This window comes from Strix uralensis, chromosome 4, assembly GCF_047716275.1.
Source record: "Strix uralensis isolate ZFMK-TIS-50842 chromosome 4, bStrUra1, whole genome shotgun sequence".
Classification (NCBI taxonomy): Eukaryota; Metazoa; Chordata; class Aves; order Strigiformes; family Strigidae; genus Strix; species Strix uralensis.
In genome coordinates, this window is record NC_133975.1 from 65,416,045 (window position 1) to 65,440,253 (window position 24,209).

Consider the following 24,209-nt stretch of genomic DNA (forward strand, 5'->3'; position numbering starts at 1 on the left):
ATTAGTGTTTCAGATGCTTAGGTAAGACCTGCCCCTCTAACGGTGGCTCTCAAGGACAAAGACAGTGATATCTGCAAGCTGCTCTCTGTGCAGGCAAAGGTCGGTACCTGAGAAGTTCCAGATCTTCAAATGGTGTCAAAAACCATAGCCTTTAGCACATGTGCTACTGCAAACATTGGCTCTGGTTCTTTTCTATTCCTTAAATTTGTGGCCCCCCAAAATTCACAAACTGGTCTGTGTGTGAGGGATTATGGCCTGTGATAGCTTATAAGGCACTGTAGTGTATGTGTGCATTGCATATTTAATTATCTCAGCTAATTGTCTGTTTTCTAGTTTCTGTTTTCTGTACTTATCAGTTGTGTCTGCAAAACATGTCCTGGCACACAAGTTTTGCTGCTGGCACCTTGGTGTGATGACAGAAAATAATCTTGGTAAAGAATGGGAGGCTCTTTGCAGGGTAAATCAAATTGCTTTAAATTCCTTGATTTGTTGCTGTTGTCAATGCAATCCTCCTGGTAGTGTTTGTAATTACAAAGGAAAGAATTGATCACTTCTTTTATATTAACCTCAGATTTTGTCAATTGAGGCTCTGCCTTTGCATTGCAGTAGCTGGCTCAGAAAGTCCAAGCAGAATTTTCATGTTTGGAGTTAATGATCTGGAGTTGTCCAGAAACAGCTGTTTGCAAACAATATTGGGGATTTACCTTTTCATTATAAAGCAGAGAAATCTGTTGTGAGCTCATGTGTACCTTGTTGTGTTTATTGAAACACTTCTGCTGAAGTCCAGCATGCATGTATGATCTTGCCATGGCCAGCCTGCTTATTATGATTGTGTACTACGAAAATAGAACAGGAATCTCTTAGTTTTTCCTGTTTGAGATGTTTTTCTAGCTTCAGCAGTCTGTTAATGATTTGAGGCTAAGTTATTAAACAGTTGAACTCCAACATCCAATTATTTATTAACTTAAAGTTATTTGAATATTAATCATGCAAGGAGCCATAAATGTAACGCAGCCTTTAAAGACTCAAGGATCATCACATTCCCTGACTGTTCTAAAGAAATCATTACCCTTTCATTTAAGGGGTGAAATAGTATAACCAAGTTGTGACTTGCTCTTAGATTTCCAGGGCATATAAACTATGTTTTTTTTATGAAAGATGAAAAAATATTGCTCTCATGCATTGATTATTTACTTTCCTACAGAAGGAATTTGGAGTTTACAGTAAACTAATTCCTGCTAGGGGGCCCTAAGACCTCCTTTTTTATTTTTTTTTTCCCCCTGTGATACTTATTCCTAGTCTGTACTGACCAGTCTCCCCAAAGTACTTAGCAGGTAATTGGGTATGAGTCAGTGAGATCAGAACTAGGCCATTTGTAGCAGTAGTTAAAGTGTGAGAGTGAAAACTAGAAGCAAACCTGAGCCATGTTCACCAAGCCAATGTAGAAATCAATGCACCTCATTTAACTGGAAATGAGAACTGTAGTCCTTTATTACAGTTGGGTTTTGACTGCTGCATTGTACTAATTTCTTACTGAGACACCTCTGCATGATTCTAATTTAAGCATTGGGTTGTCAAAACTTGCTTGTAAACTTAAAGCTATCTCTAAAAACTTAAAATTAATCTTAGAAAACCAAATAAAACCTTAAAAATTGGGAGTCAGGACAAAGCTTGAGTTACACTGAAGGGTTAACATCCCATTGCCCTGTTGTAAGCTAATAATGGGGTCTTCAGTTCTAAAAATACTTGGATACCAACAGCTTTATGGTATAAGTGTCCAGCAGGGCGGCATACTTGTCAGAAATGGATAGATTTGACCTTATCTTGGTTTAGAGACCAAGGCTGTGCTTGCTCTCTGATCCAAGAGCATCAGGCAGAGTGTTCGGATGTCTGAAGCTGTGACAGGAAAAATCAAACCTCTGGTTTTAAACAAGTTGGGAAGTTGTATGGATTTGTGTTAAACAACTACAGAAGAGATGGAGCAGCTCCAGAGGCTGACCTTGGCGTGAAACTCCAAGCCCACCACAGCATGGAGCTTCTATGCTGTTGTGAACTGAGCAGAAATGTCCTGTGTTGACTCCTTCCTGTGTTTTGAGGGACTCCTTAATGTTATATGTACCAATGAAATCCTTACTTAAATATTTTTCAGGTGCAGAGCTATAAACTGTAATCCCAAATATCAAATATATTGTGCTGTGTGTACAGCAGTGAGTCTAGCTCTTGAGGAGTACACCAGAGGATAATGATGTGATCAGGAATCAAATATTTATGGGTCTGTACTGCCCTTCCCTAACAGAAAATTATATAAAGTGGAAGTAACTTGATATAAATCACAGTGCAATAAGATGGGTATGAAGGCAAATTCGGGCTCAGTATGTTTCATGCTCTTCTGACTGTGGCCCAGTAACTTGCAGTTTTTGGCTTGATCCTGTGAATGAATTACTTGCTCTAAATGGATGGGCAAAGAGTAGGAACTTGGAAGGTCTGTGTTGGTTCAAATATTTTTTACAGCTGAAACATCTGCTTACATGATTAGCTGCTGAGCAATTAAGCTAAGCAGTAATGCTTTCTGTTACAAACACAACTCTTGCCCAGCAAGTTATAGTCACAAGGCTATTTATACAGTTAAGCAAAGAATTGAATATACAGCTGTATGTGATTAAGTGATCAAACTGTGTTGTCACAACTTCTGTCATGAAGTTATAAATCCATACATCTGTACTTAGGTACAATCTGATTGTATGTATTGATTATTCTACCAAACACTAAAGACTGGCATATCTGTGGAGGAGGAAAAATGACTTCATCCTATGAATTAGAAACCAGACAAGACAAGAGGTTAAAAGCGTAACAGTGCTTCCAGTGCGGGATGTTGCAGGGTGTGCCCTGTCAGCAAATGATTACTAAGTCAGCAGGTTGCCTCTCATTATAAAGTTAGTGATTAAAGCGTTAACTGGAGCCTCCCCGTAGGTGTAACCATGACTAAGGGAGCACTTCTGTCAGCCGTTAAGAGGAAGGAAAGTGGGTAGGTAAATATTCCCGACATGCACCGAGGTGCGGGGAGTGTCCTGGCTTTCCAGCACTCCCAGTTTGCTAAGCAAAACAGTAATTAACAGCTCTGTGGGTTCCATGAAGTAGCAGAGGTAGCTGTCAGCCAGTGCAATGCTGTCATGCCTCTCCTAGGGCTCAGTGAAAGGTATGTGAAACTCCTCCTCTGCTTCTCCTTCTCTGATCGTATGCACAGGTAAGTGAAATGTAAAGCTGGAGCTGTTCTGCTTGCTGTGTAACCTGCAGTGTCAGTGGGAAACAAGGTCCTTTGCAGTCACCCAGAGCTCAAGTCAGATTCCTTTTGGGTAATTAGGGTGCCGGAGGGAAGGAGAGATGTTGGGTCAGAAATTCTCGTCAAAGAAGTTCCTAAATCTCAAGGTGTCTTGCGTGAGTCAGAGTTGTGATTAAAATGGTCAGAAAATAGGTAGTGCTGCTGCTCGGTGTGTACATGGGCATAAGCCTTCGCTGCCCTTCACTCAATCAGTGGTGTGATTTAAAAGGTTACGTCAGTGACCTTGTCTGTTCTTTTTGGCGGGTAAAAGCTATCTTTCCTAAGCAACCTGAAATAGAAAGTAACTTCTCTTCATTATAATGGATTACTTAGTGTTTGAAATAGATGTGGTGCAAGCCATGGCTGCCTGAAAGGAGGGAGCTTGTGTATCTCTTCGTGATTCAAAGTTAAGGGGCTCTATTCACAGATAAATACCAACTTTTGGTTTCAGTAATTGAAGCCCATTCTGAACCTGCCAGAGCAGAGGGTTACACTGTGTTTTGTATTCAAGTAGTGCTGTTACTGCTCCCTGCTGTAGCAGTGAATATTTAAAATAAAGTGTAAAGAAGCCTGCAAGATAAAAAAACCTCTTGTTTTCAGCAGGGAAAATGCAAATGTTTAGAGTAAGTACTTTATTTTGATTAGACTTTTGCTTTGGTGATGAGGACATCTAACTTAAAAAATAAAAACAAACAAAACCAACATGAAGGTTCATGTAACTAGAGCATGTGACTAGGTAGACTAGTAAAATTATTCAGCTGATACTGAATTTCTTATGTATGTGAATAAATCCTAAACTGATTTTTATAGAAACAGATAATGGTCCAAAATTTTGCTAAATACCAGACATTTCTGAGTTTAAAAAATGACTTGGGTATATGTGCTGTTGTGCCTACAGTGCATAGCTCTTTGTGCTGTACAAAATATTGGATGTATATGTTGTTGATAGCTAAGTTAATGGACAGCTGAGCCTTGTGGTTCCTAAAGAAGAAACTGAGAAAGTTCACCCCATCCGGACTTCCTCTGGTTTTGGAAGAGCTTTGGGAAGCACTGGGTCAAAATACCTGGTAATCTTTGGGGAATTTTGGGTTTTTAGTTTTTCATAACACTGGTAGGAGCTCAGTGTAGCACATTGCTTGCTCTGCAGTCCCCATCTTAATATAAGGGTGCACCAAAAAGCACACTCAGGCTGTTAACGCAGAAATTAAAATGCTGCTTTGCTGTTCCTGATTGGCTCAACTCTGGATGCCGGGTGTCACTCTCCTTCCAGCCCTCCTCTACAGCTGCCTCCTTTTATCCTTGTGTAAAATTCGGCGTGGCTGTTTGCTCTTACCTTTGCTTTGTCATTCTTCTACTGTCTTCTTCCTGTGCTGTCCCCTTAAGCAAATAACGTAAAGATCACTGTACTTAATAAAATTAACCAAGTCCTCTCATCTGCCTCTCCACTAACACTTTGACTTTCTTGGAAAAAAAAATGTTTTGGGATTTCGCAGCTTTGGGATTGTGCAGTGGTCTTCTTTACCTTTCCTTTTCCCAGGCTTCTCCAATAGTTGCAGTCTCCCTCTAGAGGTGCTCGTTTTGCATCTGCTGCATTTCTCATTTACTCTTTTCTCTTCTGTTTCTTTTCTTTCCTTCCAAAAGTATTTTAGGCTTCAGTCAGTCTTCCTTTGAGCAGTAAGTTTCTTCTTAGTTAAGTTTCAGGCCAGGAGGTTAGTCCAGGCAAGGTCCTACTTTCAAGGTCTTACCTATCTGAGGGAGTTGTTAGGTTCTAGTCCAGTTTAATGTCATGATGGAGATGCCTGTCTGACACCAAGCAAGTCAGGAGACAGCTTTGAATACATGGCCACAACCATATATTGTTGGAAGAGCTAGAAAATTAGCATGTCCTTGTTAGTTCAAATCAAAGGGAACAATGGAAAAAACACATTTCACTTCTCTCTGCTTCCTCAAAAGAACTACAGGGAAATTACATGGAACATAATAAAATACCAGGAGGTGATAAAAAATGTGGCAGCTTTGTGGAGTGCCAGTGTAAATATACTGTCATTTATGGTGTCAAGTAATTGTGCTAGGGAAGTCACTGTGTGTTCTCAACCTGCAGATTTCGGGGTGAACTAAAAATAAAGGCCGCAAGATGCATGTAGCCAAAATGTGCCTATGAGAAGGGTACATGGAGAAGTGTTCTATTTCTAGGGTGAACTGGAGGTGTGGAAATGTTTTGTACAAGCCTGATAAGCCATACCGATCACATAACTGAGGAAAACGTAATGAGCATTTTCTGTGCTTCTGCACCAGCCAGCTATAGGTGAAAAGTCCAGTCTCTGTCCAAGCTAATCAGGCAGCAAGGGAGAAAATGGGGAGGCACTGGTGACAAATTGTTTCCATTGACAACTACACTTCCAGTTTGTTTAATTGTAAGCATTTTAATGGCATCTAGCTGATTTAAGGTATGCTCAAGGCTTTTAAGGCAAATAATTTACTAAGAACCATTCTCTGTGTAACAGAACAGGTAGTTCAGTGATAATCTTTTTATTGTGTAAAGATCACTTCTCTCAATCTGTAGAGATCAGCTTTTTCTTTCATGTGATTCATTTTAAGAACAAATTCTATGGAAAAGAATGCAACCATGAGCAATGAAGCGGTGCTAGAGCTTGCTAGAGTTATTGCTCTAGGTTTAATAGTGGTGACTTGGCTATCCACTCTTCTTAACATGTTGTTTCCTGACAGATGGGAGGAAGCTTAAGTGTATATCCAGTTGTTCAAGTGCCAGTGTACATAAACTCCTCTGCATCTTTTAAAATCGTTTTGAAATTACACTGGCATAGGCAGTTGATTCAGTTAAAGGTATTAGTAAATCACATAAAATGAGATTTCAAGGTGCGGCCAATGGTTACTGAACTCACTTCAGAGGCAAAGAAACAAGACTATTATACTGGCATACAGCAATCTCTTTCTTATATACAAACTCATGTCTGTACAGACATCCCTGGGCTTATTTGGCTTTCAGGTATGTTTTTGCCTTGATGGATGTCACCCAAAGGACAATGGGTATGGGAGATCCTTCCTGCTCTTTTCAGTGAGCTTCTGATCAAGTGCTGGTAGAAACCCCAGCTGCTTGTGTAAAGCTCATTTTGGTAGTGCACTCTGGTTTTAGAGGCTATGAAATAACTTCCTATGTGTTTTGTAGGGTGAAGATAATGTATTTTTATGCATAGCTTCTCGTTTTGCCACATATATTTTTTTAGAAGTCATTCATCTATGATATGGAAACTTTATGTAACTTCTTCTAAAAAAGAAGCTTTGGTGTAGTGTAGGATCATTTGTGCAGAAGCTAGGCACTGACTCTCTAGCTAGCCATGATCCTTCCAAGCTTGAATTTCTTTTCTAAATTGATTTTTCTGAAGGCTACTTGTCATTACTATTGTAGACAATAAATGACTTTTCAGATGTCTTTGTCCAGGCTCTGTCCCATGCAGTCTAATATCAGACTCGAGTCAATCTCCCAGCATAACATCAAGTGCTGTTAAGCAAATTCCTCTGTCATCATGCCCAAATAAGAGAGAAATAAAAGTGGAATGATCAACTTCCAATATAGTCTTTGGAGATTTTATTGCTTTCAGTGGGATTAATTTTTTTGCCCCATTTGTGTGGTGCCACTTCTTGGGCTGAGACTAATTTTTTTCCAGTGCAGTATTAGCTGTCAATCTTGAATGTCTGAGTTTCTGCAGTTACTTTCCTCATTCTGCCTCTTCTTCTAGTACCTGAGGGGGAATGAAAGCAGCCACGACTCTGTAATTAAGCTTGTTGAACAATGCATTGTTGGAGTCTCATGGATCTGGCTTGTTGCCTACACAATGTGCTGGAATCACTACTCAGAGATCTGTAAACTATATTGCTACATCACTTTAATTATAGCCTTCTTCTCTCTTTAATATCTCAGCTGCTTTCTTTGTGTGCTGTGGGACACTGCCAGTGATCAACACTTCCACTTGTCTTGTTTTACAAACCTGATTAAGGGTGGTTTGCTGAGTCACTTTTTTTTTGGTGACCCTGGGCAATGCTCTATCCATAATTAACAAATGAATCCTAACCAGTAAATGTGTTGCAGTCTCAGTCTACTAACAAGTGAAGCATAATCAGGGAGTTGTAGAGTAGTCTTAAAACTTCTTGAGAAAGTCCTGGTATATGTGGTACTTGAGATTTAAGGCACCATGGTATACTTGGTGGGAATGGTTTATGACTTTTTTAGTAGAAGTGGGAAATATTTTGGTATTAAGGCTAAGTACAAAGTAATCAAAATATAGTATAGTTAGCTCTTAGTTTGAGTGACCAAGCCTGTTTCACTTGGCAAACTAGGGCTTTGTTGTTGTGCTTACCATTTAGTCTTTCTTAGTGGCATTAGTGCATATAATCAGTTTTTAACCTTTTGTTTAGATTCATCTCTTCTGAATAAATGAAGAAAGTGACTATGAAAGCACAGCATCTACCTTCTGTTTCCATCAATGAAGAGAAGTTCATAACCAGGTAAATTATTTTTAAAAAGCCCAAACCCAAACATTAAATGACTTTGTTGCTTTCTTCCAAGTTACTCTGTATTTATTCATTATCAGGGGATGCTGTAGAGAATGAATCTGTAGCAGCAGCAATTTCTACAACTTGCTTGCTGTGAAGTGTCTACAGAACAAAGTTGCTTTTTATATGGATTTCAGAGAACAGAGCATTAAACCTTTTGGTCTGTGGATTTTGTTTGTTAGGTAGAACAGCACTTTTAGAGGATACTGAAATAAAATTCCAAGTAAGGGAAGAAGGCTTGCCTATCTTTGAAATATTTTGGAATTGAACAGGAATTCCAGTGTTTAACTTGAGCTCTACTTGTTTGAGACATGGGGTTTGGTCTGTAGCCCCAGATGTCGGGGTTTCTTTGCAGAAAGACCTATTGGGCTGCCAGCTCTATTCTGTGGCAAGTGAAAGTGGTTCTTTAACCTATTTGTAAAAGCCTGGAATTGCACTCAAACTGTATTTCGTACGATGCTTTTTCACAGTTAAATCTGGCTGGTAGGAATTTTACCTGATGCTGCCATAAAACCTGAGCTGCCAATGTATAGTTCCATCCCCTTTTTAGGGGATTAATTTTTCCCTTGTTGACCAGAGCACAGGAGCTGGAAGAGGGAGTTCCTTTCTTACTTCATTTCCACCCCTCTAGATCTTCCTGTGGGAAGAAGCTAACTGTAAACACACCCAAGGATGGGGCCTGTCATAGAATTTCTCATGCACTAATAGGTATTTGCATCTGAGTCCTGATGGTTAGATATGTGACACGAGTAGTGCTGTTGATTTCTCCCTTTTTAAGGAAGGGTGTCAGAGCTTTGCCCAAAGCACAGAGTCAATGAATGCATTCCTCCCCCTCTCCTAAAGAGTTGTTCCTTTTATACTGTTACTAATTTGGGACATAGTGCTTTTGTGTCAGAGGTAATTAATCTGTGTGAACTTTCATATACTTGGCATACAAAAGTGTTTGGAAATGTACCAGATAAACCAATGTCTCTGAGTTTTTAGTCCCTTATGTATTTGCCTGTTCAAGAGGTGAAATGGGGATCCTGGTCAATCCTGCTTTTACAGTCATGGTTTAAAGTGCTCTTCAAGTTTCTTTGCCTTGTGAAAAAACAAATAAGTGTTTCAAGAATCAATAGCATATTCCATATGCACTCAAACTTGTTTCCAATGCAATTTCTAGACCATAGTTCCTCATATATACCTTGAATCTGCTGTTACATTACTCCTCTTCCAGTTGTATCATGCAAATCTTGCTGATGTGGCAAGCCTGCTGTTTGGGAATTGCACAATAGCTGGATCAAAAAGCTGACCAAAGCATGTGGGATTATTTGGCTGACTGAACTATTGTGTCTTGAAGCACAACTGCCATAAATATCCATGGGTAAATGCGTAGGGCTTGGAGGAGAAGAGGACACAGGTGAATTTTCCTGGGTTAGCGTTTCAAGTAAACACAGTCTGGGCTCTGTTGTGGTTTACCACCAGGGCACTTGACCTTACAGCTCCCTTATGTCCTGCCCTTGTTACTGAAGAAAGTGGTGAATCTGCAGTATTTGTTACCTTTTTTGGGGGTTTGTCTCTAAGTCGTTCTACCAGTTACTTAGCTTTGGCTTTCATTAACGGCTGCATTTGGCTGTTGTCACAAAGCTGTGCTATAAGGAACAGTTTTGCAACACAGCAGAGCTGCTGATTTTCTGGCAGTGTAACTCTAAAGAGATGACCATGTACCTCTTGGTTAGGGCAGTCTTTGGGCCTTTGTGGTGAGGATGTGTTACAGTAAGAATCATTCTGGAAGTAGTACGCTGGTGCATGTGTTATTCCTTTCTGGGACTGAAAGAAGTAATGAAAGACTTTCTTTTCTAATGTCTCCACTACAGAAGGACAAACAAGTCAGTGTGAGCTGCTGTTAAATCTCTCCCTCAGGGCTTTTCTAATCACTTGTGTGGTTCGTCACTGTTGGTTGCACTAATGCAAGACTGAAACCTGAAAGATTTATTTGTACAAACTTCTGTGGAAGTTATGGGGCATTCTTCTAGAGAAGGCAAGAAACCAAGTAAAAATCTTCAGAGCTTGTTCTGAGAAACAGAATCTACCTTGGAGATAACCCTTACTACATCACTCGGTGCTTTTAGCCTATGATCTTATTTGCCTTTGCAGCCAACATGGACTAAGAGTAATAGATGGGCCTCAGTGTGATCCAAATCCTTATTTATTCCTAATCTGTCTTCAGGGAACTGATCTCCCCAGCTGTCTACCTGGAAAAAGCTTGCAAAATAACAGCTGACAATAAAAAGATTGCCAATGTATTAGGCTGCAAAGCATAAAAAGACTCATGTTTTAAGCACCTCACAAGCAGGATCAGCAGGTCTATCACAACATCTGTCAAACAAAACTACTTCTCTCCTACTTGCATGTTAATCTTGCATAGCATCTGGATTTTGCCCATGTATGAGGCAAAGATGTGCTTAATCTTGCTTACCTTTAGCCAGCATCATCAAAACTTCAGTTGTATCTGATTCATATTGAAGTCTATTAAAACTTTCCCTTTCAGTGGTATGACCTGACTACAAACCCTCATAGCTCATGGGACTCAAAGAACCTCTAATGAGCTATTCCAACACAATGGAGAGAAAGGCTTTCACCACCTGTATTTCTAGGATTTAAGAGCAAAGTGACTTGAAGGAAATGTTGAAAATGCTGTTTTGGAACCTAGCACTCTGTCAATAAAGCCACTTAAAAATTTTTTTGGGGGAGTTGCAGTAGGGTAACAAAGTAAATAATATACATCCAGAGTGTTAGAAGGGAATGCAGTTAACCTTGAGTTTAGTGGTTCAGCCCTTGTCCTAATGATACCTGCTGAGTAAAAGCCCTGTTATCTTTTCCCTTCTCACCACAGGAAAAGGCTCACCAAGTAACAGGACACTGCCAAGTTCAGCTCATTAAGTGGAGCAAGGGAGGGATAGGGTATGCCAGGGTAAGCTTTTCACTAGCACACTGTGCATGCCCCTCAGCCCTAAGCACAGCAGACACATTAACTGGCCTCCCTGCTCCCCCCACTTCCCTCTCCAGTGTGTCAGCAGCCAAGCCCAGGGGAAGGCTGTGTTCCCACTGACTGGTCTCCGTGTTGGGTTCTCAGGCAGCAGTGTCCATTAGTCCCACTCTGCTTCAATGCAGTGTCAGATGTGTGTGCACCTCACCCTGAAGGATGAAGCAGGTGCTACAGGTCTGCATCCCATGTAGAGACTCACATCATGGCATAGCTCTGCTTAGTGTTATTGAGAGACACTGTGTTGTCCAGACGCTTTGTGTATGTAAAAATGATGAGGTGACTGGGAAACACAACCCTGTGTAATGCACCTGCCTTGGGCATTCCGAGACTGTAGATAGGGGAGGCTGGAGGTGGAAGAAGAGTGCCCTTGTCATAAGCCATAGAAGAGGGTGTATGCTGCTGGAGTGAGACTGTGATAGTCCCAGGAGAAGATACTTCTGTTGTCTAACTTAAGATCATACATAGCAGTTTCCAACCAAAATTATTTGTATTTTTTTGTGTAATCCAACCTCCTCCTGTTCTCTCACAGTGATTTCTTAGAGTGTCTTAGTATTTTAGGTGAGATCCCCTGAGTAACACTGACTTTTTTATTTTTTAAGTTTACATTTAACTGTGCAGCCATTTAAACAGTCTGAGTAAATTGAGTCACAATCTGATCAGAGATGCTTTGAAATAATATTCATTTCACCCCTGAAAATATCCCTCTGAACTGCTTTGCAGTGATGTACAAGCTGATCCCATTCCTAGGGGACAGATCACTCTTAGGTTTGTCATCTCTGATAAGGGTGCCACTATCACTATTGATAATGTACTCATGTTCTGGGTTGTGGGTGTGTTGTGACTGTTACGGGAAAACAAATGTTAAAAATTCCACTGAAACTATTCATGCCAGTGTTTTCAACACCCCAAGGCTGTACTGTAAAGTTCTTCTCTAAATCTGTCTCTCACAGAAGGTGGTGTGTAATACTTTGCATATAATCTTGGTCCATATATTCCTGCACCTCCAACATTATTTCTTTGATATTCTTGGTGAACTCTGACAGTTGAAATATTAAAATGCAGGTTCTACTGAGAGTCATCCCAATGTGTGAGTTGTTTTTCAGTAACAGTGCTAGAAGTCAATTTTTGGTTTTGGGGTGGGTTGGATGGTTTGTTTGGTTTTGGTTTTGTTGGTTTTTTTTTTTTACTTAAAATTGGTTTAGGAGTTGTAATAGTACTTCTGATTGTACATGGATCTTGGAAGAGTTCAGTAGGTCTCTGTGGAACTTACTGTGAGAAGTTTGCAAATGCTGTCTGTTTTGCCTGTGGTTCAGCTGTTCTAGTATCTCATACTAGACAAAACCATGGAAACAATACACTATTTGGAAATAAAACTTGGTGTCTTCATTTACCACTGCAAGACAGTACATTAAACCATTGTGACTGTTAGTCATCTTAGTTGGTGCTTTCTGTGAGGAAGACTTCATATGCTTCCATGCAATTGTTTCCCCATGCCTAATGATCTCTGCTGGTAGAAATTGCTTTATTGAATTACAATCTAAACAATCTTTGCTGTTTAATTGGTGTGGGGAAGAACATTTCATTCTTGGTGGTCCTGAAATACATACCACTTAATTCTGCCTTTTTTCAGTCCTCCTTAGCCTGAGCTGCAACTTGCTTTTTGTCTTCATGGTTGATGCCCCTTATTACTCCCCCTGCTCTTCTTTGGACTCTGTCAACTTGGTGTGTATCCTTCTTCAGAAGTAGTGCTAAGAAGGCAGAGTACTTGGACCAGATTTGGCCTTGAGCTGTAATTCAAGCAGCCTTGCTCTGAAGAAGATATTCCTGTGTGTATCTCCTTGTATGGTGGTTACTTCTTATACAACAGCATGGCACTGATGACTTGGGATCAGCACTTGCTCAGCAGTAACCGAAAGGTGCTCTTCCACAGTGCCGGTGCCGAAGCAATCAGCCCCCAGCCTATGTTTGTGCAACATGGCATTTATTGCTTCTTACTCATTTACAAGGGCTGTGTAGGCCGCATTGGTGATGTGGGCTGTTTGCTCAGGAGGGAGCGGAGAGCTGGTGCTGCCCTGCACTATGACTTTAACCTACCTGGGGTGCTATCTGTGCACCCACAGGCTGCTCAGGGTTTCAGGGTGTTGAGTAGCCCAGTGACACTTCCCAGGATGTTTGGAAATCACATAGTTAAAATCCAGTAGCTACAGTTCTTTCTTTCCAAAGTTGTCACAGGGGGAAAGGAGGTGGCTGCGGCCTAGAAACTGGGATGTGTGGTAGCTCTAATTTGGTTATTTTGAAATACCATTAAATTTGAAACATTTTCTGAAACTCTTCTGCAGTGTTGTGAGTTTATCAAGGATGGAGACAGGTATTGTTATTACTAAGTTTTAAACAACATTAGCACCAGTGTGCCTCACATTGCCTTGCTGCCTCAATGCAGTGTTTTCAAAGCAGAATGTTATGTTTCTTTTAATTGCATCATGAATTTCTGTTTGAAAGCTGAGATAATAGGCAAGTTTATAATCCAGAGGTTCTTTTCATCTCCATCCTTTCTCCTCCGACCAAAGAGTTAGTGCAAAGCCGTTATGCTTCAGACAGAAGGAAACGGAATACTTTGTCTCAGCATACTGTAGATACTTCAAAATAAGAAGAGTATCTGAAAAAATAGAAAAACCCAATAGAAACCATCACGTGGGGAGAACAAATTGTAACTTAACTAAAATAATCTGCAACATTGGTGCATGGGAATGTTGTTCCTGTTTGCTTCCCCCTCATGACTATAACAGAAGTTCAAAGTACAAGTTATTCTGGGGCAGTGTAATTAACCTCACATCAGATCATGACTGTCTAATTTCCTCTGTGTATCAGGTCTTTAAAGAAGCAACTTATAAGCAACCCAGTATCCTCACAAAATTTTACTCTTGGAAATTGATTGTTACCAAACCTGTACAAAGGTGCAGTGGGTAACACAGATGCAGGGTGTTACCCTGCCACTTAACACCTGGATTTTGCAGTGACAAAGATGTTAAACTATTCTTCTTTTCATTGGGATCTTTTATTCTAGAGAGCAGCTCACTTCTCTTCTGAAGACTTATAACTCTTACTATTCTGATCAAGAAAACCTGCAACTGTCACATAATCAGGTAAGGATCTATGTAAAAATAATATAAAAAGCACAGTGTAATAGTAGGAAAAGCACCAATGGGTGCTGATGTTTAGCATGGCTAGACTGAACAGTGTAAGATATCTGTTGTGTGTTAGTATATTAGATGGAATATATCACTGTAATACAAATGCCACAGCAAGTGCTACAGTCAAATGCTGTGAAGAGAAAAGAGCAGAAATAGGTATGTTCAGACTAGTGGGAGTTTCAGATTTTTAACAGTGTGATCTTCTTTCCATCCCATTCGTTAGCATATCACAGGAAACCATTCTTTAGTTTGACATCTCAAATCTTATATCATTAGCTGGGAGAGCATAGTACTGCAAATATTTCTGTGGGATGCAGTTCCCCTTACCCCTTCTCCTTGAACCCACAGTGTGTAATGGCAGGACTGCTGTCCCTCGCATCAAGGAGAGACTGCCGCTCTGTCCTCAAATGTAAACTGTTAGTACAGAGAAAATGCTCATAAGCATAGCCCCAGGAGTGCATCCTCTGGGGGGGGACCAGAAGGGCCTGTGTAGCTGAAGGATGGATAAAAGCATGAATTGTGACTCTCATACCTGAGTCCCTGGTTCAGAGTTCTGAACTTCCTTCTTCTTTACAAGCTGCATTTCTATTGTTTTGCTGATATCAAGACCCAAAAGGATATTAGAGCAATTCTGGGCAAAAATGGTCTGAAAATGGGCAGTCCTTACTTCTCTCTCCTAGCTCTTCCTGCAGTGACAGAGTTCTATGTCAGCGAGAATGGGGACTGATAACAGGTTTTGGATTGATGCTGTGCTTTGCATCAAGGACAATTTAATTAACTGCTTCTTACTCTACCAGCAGTTATTCTTCCCCTTTACCACCTTCATAGCACCCTGGTTTCAGAAGAGCTAGTCATCCAAGTAGAATAAATAGGATTGGACTCGTAATTGTATGGAATTACGGACATGTTGGTCGGAAAACCTCCTGGTCAAAGTCAGACTAATGCTGACATGAGGTCAGGTCAGCTGTGGCTGTAGCTAGCTGGTCTGAAAATAGGTTAAGTATGGAGGTCACACAGCCTCTCTAGGTGACCTGTTCCAGGGCTGTGTCTGCCTCAGAGATTTCATTGTATTCCTGTTACTTTGAGGGGAAATCAGTTATTATTACTTATTATTGCTCAATTATTATGCAACACTGTATTTCTTTTTTTTCTAGCAAGAAGGAAGCAGAATATTTATTGAAGGAATCTTGTCAATATTCTGGGGAGTCCGACATCCTATCCGATTAAAAATTCAGGATGAGAAGCAGATACCCTCTTTTGTCACCCTGAAGACAACAGAGAACGTGGGTTTGTTCCCTAGTAAAAGGTAATGGATTAACTTCCAAGAGGAGGAGGCAGGCTAGTATTTCAAGACAGCTGATGTAGGTGGCTTCAATGGATATAGCTGGTTGTATATCCCAGAAGGCTGTGGTGGTCCCTTGCCCAGCAGTACTCTGTGCCCGGTGTAACTGGTGTGGCCTTTTGACAGCTTCTTCTGGGCATGAAGATGCATCTTTGTAGCATATTCGTTACATCTTTGGCTTTCGACTTAAGAACAGCTGAGAAGGTGGAGAGGGCTGCTCTTGTCTATACTGACTATTCCCATGAAAGTACTGGCAAATTTATACACATAAAAATTGACAAAAAAACCCCCAACCCACATGTATATATGTACTCCCAAAAATGTCGGTAGCCCCTGAAAGACCTCATGTCTGTGCACATTTTACAGCACGAAGCATAAAGCTGGTAGGTTAGTGCTAAGTGATTGTCTATTGCAGATTACCTTCCCGAGTACTTCAGGTGTGAAACCATTGTTTCTCAGGGCAAAGTTCAAGCCAGGGAACAAATACTGGCTTTGTCTGTGCAAAATCTAATGTTAAAGCCCCTTAGAAATAAGCACAGATCAGCTGCTCGTTCCAGCTGCCGCCTGTGATGTTTCATATCTGAGTGCATTGTGCTGTTCTGACTCCTGCTAGGTTCGCCATATCTTTAAAACTGATGTAGGTTCTCAGAGTATTTCTTCTTCCTGTTTTGAATGCTATTTCCCAAGCCTTGGTTGATGACTCTTGAATTGTATCTGATGAGCTGAAGCAAAGTAATGTGTAATATGGAGGCTCAGCCAATGTTTACCCTGAATGAAATATGGAATTTATCAGGGAGTCAGAGCTTGTTTTCTTAATTATCCATTGTCTAAGATGGCATGTGGTGCGTGTTTGGATTGTGGAATTAATTCTACCATCATTGCGGCTGTGGAGCTCTAGTAAAGTCAGGGACAGTCTTCCTCCCTATTTCTTGCTGTTGAAATTAAGGGATGTGACCTGACAGGAGTAACCAGCAATGAACTCAAGTTTGAGGCAAATCTGGTTCTCTTTGTTCACCTTGACCAGGTCTGCTGATATGGGCTGCGTGTGGCCTGTAGGATAGGTTCCAGTCTGGAAGTTAAAGTTCTGCTTTGCCTTTTATTTCTTAAAAAAACTTATGACTGGTGGAGATCTGAATCTTAAAGTAAATAATTCATGATCACAGAAATGTGAAGTTGCCCTGACATGCTTTAAGGTATGTAGAGCAGCTTGACTATTTGATCTTAAATGAACTTTTTAAATGCATGGAACACAACTGAGATCATCATTTGACATGTTTGTTGGAGTTAGTTGAATATTGCTTTGAATATATATAGGAAATGAATTTTTAATATTTTCTTACAAATTGGTTTATTCTCAGTCAGAGCAGTAACTGGCCAAAGACTTTCTGCTAGAGAGTTTATGCAATGAATTATGTAAATACTGTCATAAAGTTGAGTTTTAAAACAGAATGGATTGAATTCCCTGTTCTCATACAGAACTGGTTTGGATAGCATGAGGGGCTAGTATGGTAATTTTAAACTTTCATGTCCCCATCTGTGTAACAGACTTGATGCATCCTGGAACTATTTAAACCACGATATGTGTGTGTTTTCTGTATGCCTGCCTGATATCCTACGTGTGAGTAATCCATGGCATTGCCATAAAATAAAGAATTACTGCAAATTATTTAAGGGACATCATGGTTGATGTTCAACAAACTCTAAATAGGATTGTGTTACATCTGGGTTCCGTAGTCATACCACATTTTACTAACCAATTTTATTATGACATAAACTAAAATTACTGGCTTCATTTACCACGTTGAAGTCTGTAGTTGTGTTCTATAGAGTTTTGAACAGGGATAGGAATGTGTTACATGAAGCCTGGCTACAGGATAAATTGAAATCACTGAGTTAATGAAGAGTAATCACCTATAAATATATGTTTGGTATTTCAGGGGAATGACACGCTGGGGAGAGTTTGATGACCTACATCATATTAGCGGGGAGACATTGAAATCTACTGAAGAAAAGCCAAACCTTGAGAAAAGTTAGTGTTGGCACTCTTCATTAAAAATTCCTTGTTTTGTGACTGTGCAAAAATAATTTGACACATTAGACCTCCCATACCAGTAAAGGGAAATATTCTTCTGTCTCTGTTTAACGTCTATTAAATCCTAGTGAAACATTGACTTTTGACTGGTTAGTGAAAGCATTGCTGTGCAGGTAACTTTCCAAATGGCCAGTGCTAGTGGGCTGCGCTTTCACCAAAGAAATCATTCCCAAGAAGCGAACAAAATAGGAGACTGTAACCGCTGCAGACAGCCTATTGCTCTTCACCGTATGCCTATGCCTTGCTCCTCTCCCGTTCAGCCCCCCCCAATAATTAAAAAAGTAAAAAAAAAACAAAAAAAAAACAAAAAAAATCCCTCCACTGAGAGCTTCCTTCCTGTGGGGGTGCTGGCAAGGAGGGTAGAGCAACTGTGCAACATGCTGATGCGGTTTCATTTTGTCCAGGTTATTCATGTTACGAAAGCCGCACTCTGAAGTCCGCGAGCGAGCAGGAACATGACTGTGCTACCCTGCCCAGGGCTGTCAGCAATACTGCAGCTGTGCGGAAGAGGACCAAGTTCCCCATGGTAGCGAGGACAGAAGGAGAAACTCACAGGTTTTCAATTAATGGCCACTTCTACAACTACGAGGTATGAAAGTTTGTGCTTGTCTTTAATCACATGAGATTGAGTCCTGGGACAGGTAAAAATGTCCAGCAAGCTTCTGGACTTTCCTGCACCCCCTTAGCCAAGGCTCAGTCCTCACTGGCCCCACGACAGGGCCAGGCCAGTGCCGCTGTGTCTGGTTTCAAGTGTGCCTGGCCACCGTGCAGTGGGGTCCACAGCGGTCCTGCATACCTGGGGTGCTCTCCTGAGGATATCGCCTGCCCTTTGCTGAATGGCAGCAGTGGCAGCACACCTGACAGCTTGCTTTGTCCCAGAGCTCTGCTGGTTTGTATTCTATTGAGTGCTCATACTCATGCCCTTCTGCTGCTGTTTTTGTTCCTAGACATCAGTTTTTACTCCAGCTTTTGGATCAGAAACCAAAATAAGAATAAACAGTCAGATGAGAACAAGAGAAGTAATAGAACAATTGCTTCGAAAGTTTAAGGTAACTCTGTGTGTTTGCAGAAGCAAGTGCAGTCTTGTTTTAGAAACGTTAACTCAAGTGTGTCCCACCAGTGCTGTGTGAAAGGCAGGAAATAACTGGGAGGGGGGATAGTGCATAGCAACAAACCACGCGGGCCATTTTTTAAGGAATGGGTTGGGTTTATTTTACAAATGTTTCACAGATTTTTGAGTCTAGAAAAGTTATACTGGGCGCATAGTGTGCAGTGAAGGAAAAACTACAGAACTGCTTCTCTATATAGTTACGCACAGAAGGAGGAAATGCTGCTGCACTTTCAACGTGTCCTAGCCCAAAGAAAGGATGTTTGTTCAATGCGTGCTGCCGTGCTTCCCTCTAGTGACGCTACCCAGTAATCGTGTCTTGCTTAAAACAATAAGGAATTCTCTTTTAGCCCAAGTGTCTGGGAGATGCGTTCTCTTAGATCCAGGCACATGGAAAGCTCCAGAAAGTCAGTTAGAACTAGTGCTCAAGATCAGTGCCATACTGTCTGAAACTACTTTTATTTTTTCCTTGGTACCATCTTCCACTAACATGATTATACCTAGTCAGAAATATGTTTACCATTGGTGCTGTGTATTTCTCCAATATCTTTATTCTATGTAGCTCCTTAATGTACAATTTCTGATAATTCACCATTTAGCTTGCCTAGAGACTTTGCTATTGCAGAACTACTTCATACAGTTAATAAGACTTGGCAGTGTAATACTAAAAGGAGAAGTTGACTTCTATGAATAATAACATAAGGAATGGAATTCCAGAGCAGGTTGTAAAGTTGTACAGAATAAGCTGAAAAATAAATGTTCAAAAGGACTGCTATTTTCTGAATGTGGTTGTGCTGACAAGTGGATAGGAAGAGATCACAGGGTTTTACCCTATTGGTAATACTCCTGGCAAATCTGTGGGTCACCCAAAAAGAAAGTTGTATGAAGTAGTTAAGGGTGCTCCAAGGAAACAAGACTGGAAAGATCTGGTATTGTCCAAGATGGTATGTTACTGATTTGGGCAGTATGGTAATGTAAGCAATCATGAGGTAGCGGGGTACCAGGACATGAACATGGCAGCGTAGCTTTCTACCTTATCCAAATCCCGTATCTTTTAACTTTTCCACAGACAGGATCCCAGTCTCAGACTTTGAACTAAATATCTGAGTTGAGAAGCACAGAGAGTATCTGCTGACAGTGAAATGCTAGGAAAGTACATCAGTCAGTCTGAATACTTTTTTTGTTTGTGTTTAACAGATAGAAAACAGCCCACATGAATTTGCACTTTATATTATCCATGCGTCCGGAGGTAAGCCAGACACAGCTGCATGACCACTTCGTCCCTAATTATCCTCTGTGTGTGCATGTGGACTGCTTAACTTGGAGCGACAGGATTTGTCACGGACATCTGTCCTAGTTGAGTCAGTGTGAGCATGGTGTGGTGTTTTGGCTTCTCTGGAGACCCCTTAGAGATGTGTGGTCCCTTGATGGAGATGAAAACCTGAGTAACTGTGTTCTGGGTGCTTTCCCTATGCTACCGGTCCGGGTGGTTCAGCTAAACAGGCCTTCATTTTTCCTTTATTGAAAGGCTGTGTTAGAGATGCTCTTCTGCTCTAACTTTTGTTCTGCACAGCCACACTGCAGCCGTGGGATGCCAGGCTCCTGCTGGTAGTGTTGTGGGATATTTTAGTTGACAGTTTTGGATGATAGTCCTGGATCGCAGATGCCTAGTTAAAAGTACTAATTTTTCAGTGGAAAACGTTTACTTGTGCAACACATTTTATTTCTTCAGGAAAAAGGAAATTTGATCTTTATTAAAAGGAATACCTGAAAGAATGGGAGAGAACTGATGGGCATGTACCTTAAATGTCAAAATATGAAGTTGAAAGGATGTTTGAAAATTTTGAAGTAGATTTTGTTTTAGGGATGCTAGGCCTGGGAGCAGTCTCTTAAATGCTTACTCAACTATGTAAATTGCAACTCCTTTGTGTTGCATCTACCAGTTTCTTTCAAAACGCATAATATAAGTCAAGTGCCACATCCTCCTGCATACACGTGTTAAAGACTTGTTAGATATCTAATAATTGCACATCAGTCAAATACAGGATATTGGCCAAGAAAAAAGACTACTCATTGAATGAGGTATCTAGAGGCACTGTTGTATGTTCTGTGCATCACAACATTTCTTGTAAATCCTAGAAAAGAAGCAGCTGAGGAGTAGAGACATTCCCTTACTACACAGACTCTTGCAGGGGCCCTCGGAGAAGATTGCCAAGTTTTTTCTCATGGACAGAGATGTGGAAGAGGTTAGCAGTGATGTACGTATATCTTCAATTCTAATAGTTCACAGTATTTTTCCCAATTAGCATAGTTGCTAAGGTGCACTTCTTGTCGTCGTCTTGGTAGGTTGCTCAGTATATTCAATTTCATCTTCCCTTTTTGGAATCGATTCTGCACAGAATAAATGAAGAAGAACAACAGGAGATTCAACAGACAATTGCAAGGTAAATAGAAGTAAAATGAGTGGGGTCACTTGGAGTCCAGGAGAGTGTTTACAGTTACGGGTTGGCTCAAGAGGTGTATACATTTGTGTGGCAGAGTGCAGATAGAACACTGTGCTGTCACAACTTAAGTGAAACTTTGTGGGATTTATAATGCTTTCTGTATCCGGTAAACCCAGATGAGCTGTTGCTGTTAAAGATTCCAGAATAAATACTGACTACATGCACATGGGGGGGGTCTTTTCAGAAAATTTGAACACTCAGGGTTACTTCTGTTTACTTCATTTGTTTTCTGAGTGTTAGACCGGTTCCTCAGTTCCTACTTGCGGCTGTGTGTTTCTCTGGACACATACTGGGGTACTCTTTAGGTAGCGTAATTTTTAAGCTAGATTAGTGCCAAATTCTTAATGTTCCATTAAAACTTCACTTCTGATTGATAGCATGAGTTCTTCCAATGGTAGCTCAAAATGCACAACAGGTACAAGTTAGCAACACAGTGGTATTTCTGAAAATATGAGTCCTGAGGTCAAAAGCAATGTGAGTCTGTACCAGCTGTGGATCTGTTATCAAATGACTGTCTGATAATCACTTTGAATAAGTGGCCAAGAAATGTAAAGAAAAAAATGAATAGCAATTGTCATTTTCTATCAGAGGAGCTTTCATTACAACATTTTTCAGCCATTCAACTAACATGTTAGAATTTGGGTTGAATTTTTGCAGAGTTCTGTGCTATTTAAATGCATTCTCTCTCTTTTCATCTCAGGTATGTGAAAGAGAGGAGCATGATATGCCAGCACCTTCACAGTCGAACTGTTAAAAAAACAGAGACTACTGTTTGATGTGAATGGCCCCACGCGCTGCCTTCGCCGAAGGGAAGCCAGTAGGTTTGCTTGAATGTGCCGTGACTGAAGAGCACTTAAAGCACAGGGGTGTTCAAAATGCTGGAGTTTATCCTGGTTAATTATGCAACCAAAACTGAACCCGCTCCTCTACAGCTTTGGAATACAGGTTGGGAACCACTGAAGAAAATACAGGTTGGGAACCACCTAAGAAGATGTACTAGATCCCCTGGAAGACTGATGCTGAATCTAGTTTGATAAGATAGGGAAAAAAATCCTGTGAAAAGCATAAGGCTTAAAAACCTGCTCATTTACAAACCATTACCAAAAGTCTAGCATATAAGAAAAATATTGCAATAACCAATGTGTAAATTGTACAGACAATATGAAAAATAAGTATATGGTTTTCCTTCTGTTAGAGGAATGTTGAATTATGTTAGGAGGAAGCTCTTCAGTAGAGATAAGTTGCAAAAGGTACTTATGAATCTAAGATTGCAGTTACTTATCTTAAAAAAAAAAAACAAACAAAAAAAAAAACAAACCAAAAAACTACCCCAAACAAAAGCCTGCACAAGATAGACCTGAAATCCCACTGGCTTCAGATTGGTAGATGCCTGACTTGCTTAAGCTTTGAGCTACAGTTAGGAAAATATAAATGGAAACCCTTCCACTTAATAGCTACTCAGCTCTTAAACATAAGAGGGAATTTATCTCTGAAATATCTCTTGAACTACAAAGTAAGAACTCTCACTAAATACTGTTATATCTGCTTGACTGGGTCCTGAAGGCACCTCAGCATTTGTTGTTGCTGAAACAAATGATTCCCGGTAACTTCCTGTGGTTTGTATTTAAAGGTGAAAAAGAAGTGTTGGGTGCAAGAGGCTGAATATCACAGCCATGATGGGGCTGTGTCGGCAGCCTTCCCTGGACGCAGCTTGGGTGTAGCCTGGCACCAGCACAGAGTGTAGCAGCCAGCTGTCAGGTCCTGTCTGGCTGAGTAGTGCTGAATGTTAAAGCTCAATTTGTAGAGATTTAAATAAAATCCAATTGGTGCACAATTAATTGCCCTCCTGTACTAATTTGTCTTTTTTTACATGGTATCTGTGTTTTGCCTCAGTGACCTTTGATTTACACAGTTAACAAGATAAACACTATGACAAGGAGGAAATCAGTGTGCAGTAAATGTTACCTAGAAATCATGTGGAATAAATCAAACATGAAAAACTTTACACTGCCTGAGATGATGTTACTTGGATGATAACTTAAAAATGAAAAGTTAGTGTGCTAATTAAAGCTATTGTGGTTGGGGCAAGGGGTTTATTTTAATGTACAGTCTAATATAATCCTGCCCAGGAAAATAATTATGGGCAAGGGAACACAGAGGGGAGAAGGAAAAATAATTCAGCAGTTAAGATGCATGGTAGTAAGGACCAGTTGCCTTAGAGGTGCAAATATAAGTTCCTGGAAGCAACAGGAGTATGCACACAAGTGTCACTGGAATTTCCCCAGGGACCCATTCATATATGTGTTAGCCAAGTTTTAGGAGGTATGAAACTCATCCTAAAACATCACTGGTTAGACTTGCAGGGTAAGGTCAAATTTCAGTGAGGTCTGAAGCAGACCATGTTCAAGTTCTTGGCCAAACTCAAGCAGAATTTGGCAGTTTGAGCCATCTTATGGATGGAGCATTCAGTTCCTCTGAAGCCAGATGTGTCTCAAGCACCAGCTGCCTCTATCGGAGCACAATGGATCTGATGCTTGAGTCAGAATAGGAACAGACCTATTGGTCTGGATTCTTGGCTTTGTTCTGTTGAAATTGCTCTCAGGAACAAATTGCAACCCATTGGCAAAGCAATGTTCAGGTAGCTCAAATTCATGAGCAGGGAGATAAGCTAGTCTGCACTCCTTAGAAAAGGACAAGTGTCACAGGGATCTCTGCCTGTGCTGTGGCACCTGTTCCTCATTTGAACCAGGAAAAAGTATTTAAATATTTTTATGCAGATTAGGCTATTTCTATTACATGTTCCATTTTGTAAATGCTTGAGGAGTTGTATGAAGATACAGTATGAAAACCGTGGAATATGGAATAGTCGTAATTCCTTGGTCTGAGATTAAAAGAAATCAATGCACAGACCATGTGGAAAAGAAAGTGGTTTTAAGCACAATCCTCTGTGTATGTACACAATTCCAAAATTGAGCCATTTTTGCCACCATCGGATGTTAAATCCTTGAATCCTTTTTATTTCACTTGTCCTGCTGAATGAGGACTGAAAGATG

At 40.5% G+C, this 24,209-nt stretch overlaps 1 protein-coding gene across 2 annotated transcripts; it reads left to right on the plus strand.

Annotated features, from left to right (window-relative positions):
- The first annotated feature begins 3,059 nt into the window (after positions 1-3,059).
- Positions 3,060-22,994, plus strand: RASSF6 (Ras association domain family member 6). Of its 2 annotated transcripts, none has more exons than XM_074867011.1 (11): positions 3,060-3,196; positions 7,754-7,843; positions 13,984-14,062; positions 15,265-15,416; positions 17,390-17,481; positions 17,949-18,133; positions 18,492-18,593; positions 19,850-19,901; positions 20,792-20,910; positions 20,999-21,096; positions 21,857-22,994. In XM_074867011.1, the coding sequence occupies exons 2-11, from the start codon at positions 7,773-7,775 to the stop codon at positions 21,930-21,932; spliced, it is 1,026 nt and encodes a 341-aa protein (XP_074723112.1). In that variant the 5' UTR covers positions 3,060-3,196; positions 7,754-7,772; the 3' UTR covers positions 21,933-22,994. The 2 variants fall into 2 exon arrangements, with proteins under 2 accessions (XP_074723112.1, XP_074723111.1); XM_074867010.1 differs by having other exon boundaries at positions 3,093-3,244.
- Positions 22,995-24,209: the final 1,215 nt, after the last annotated feature.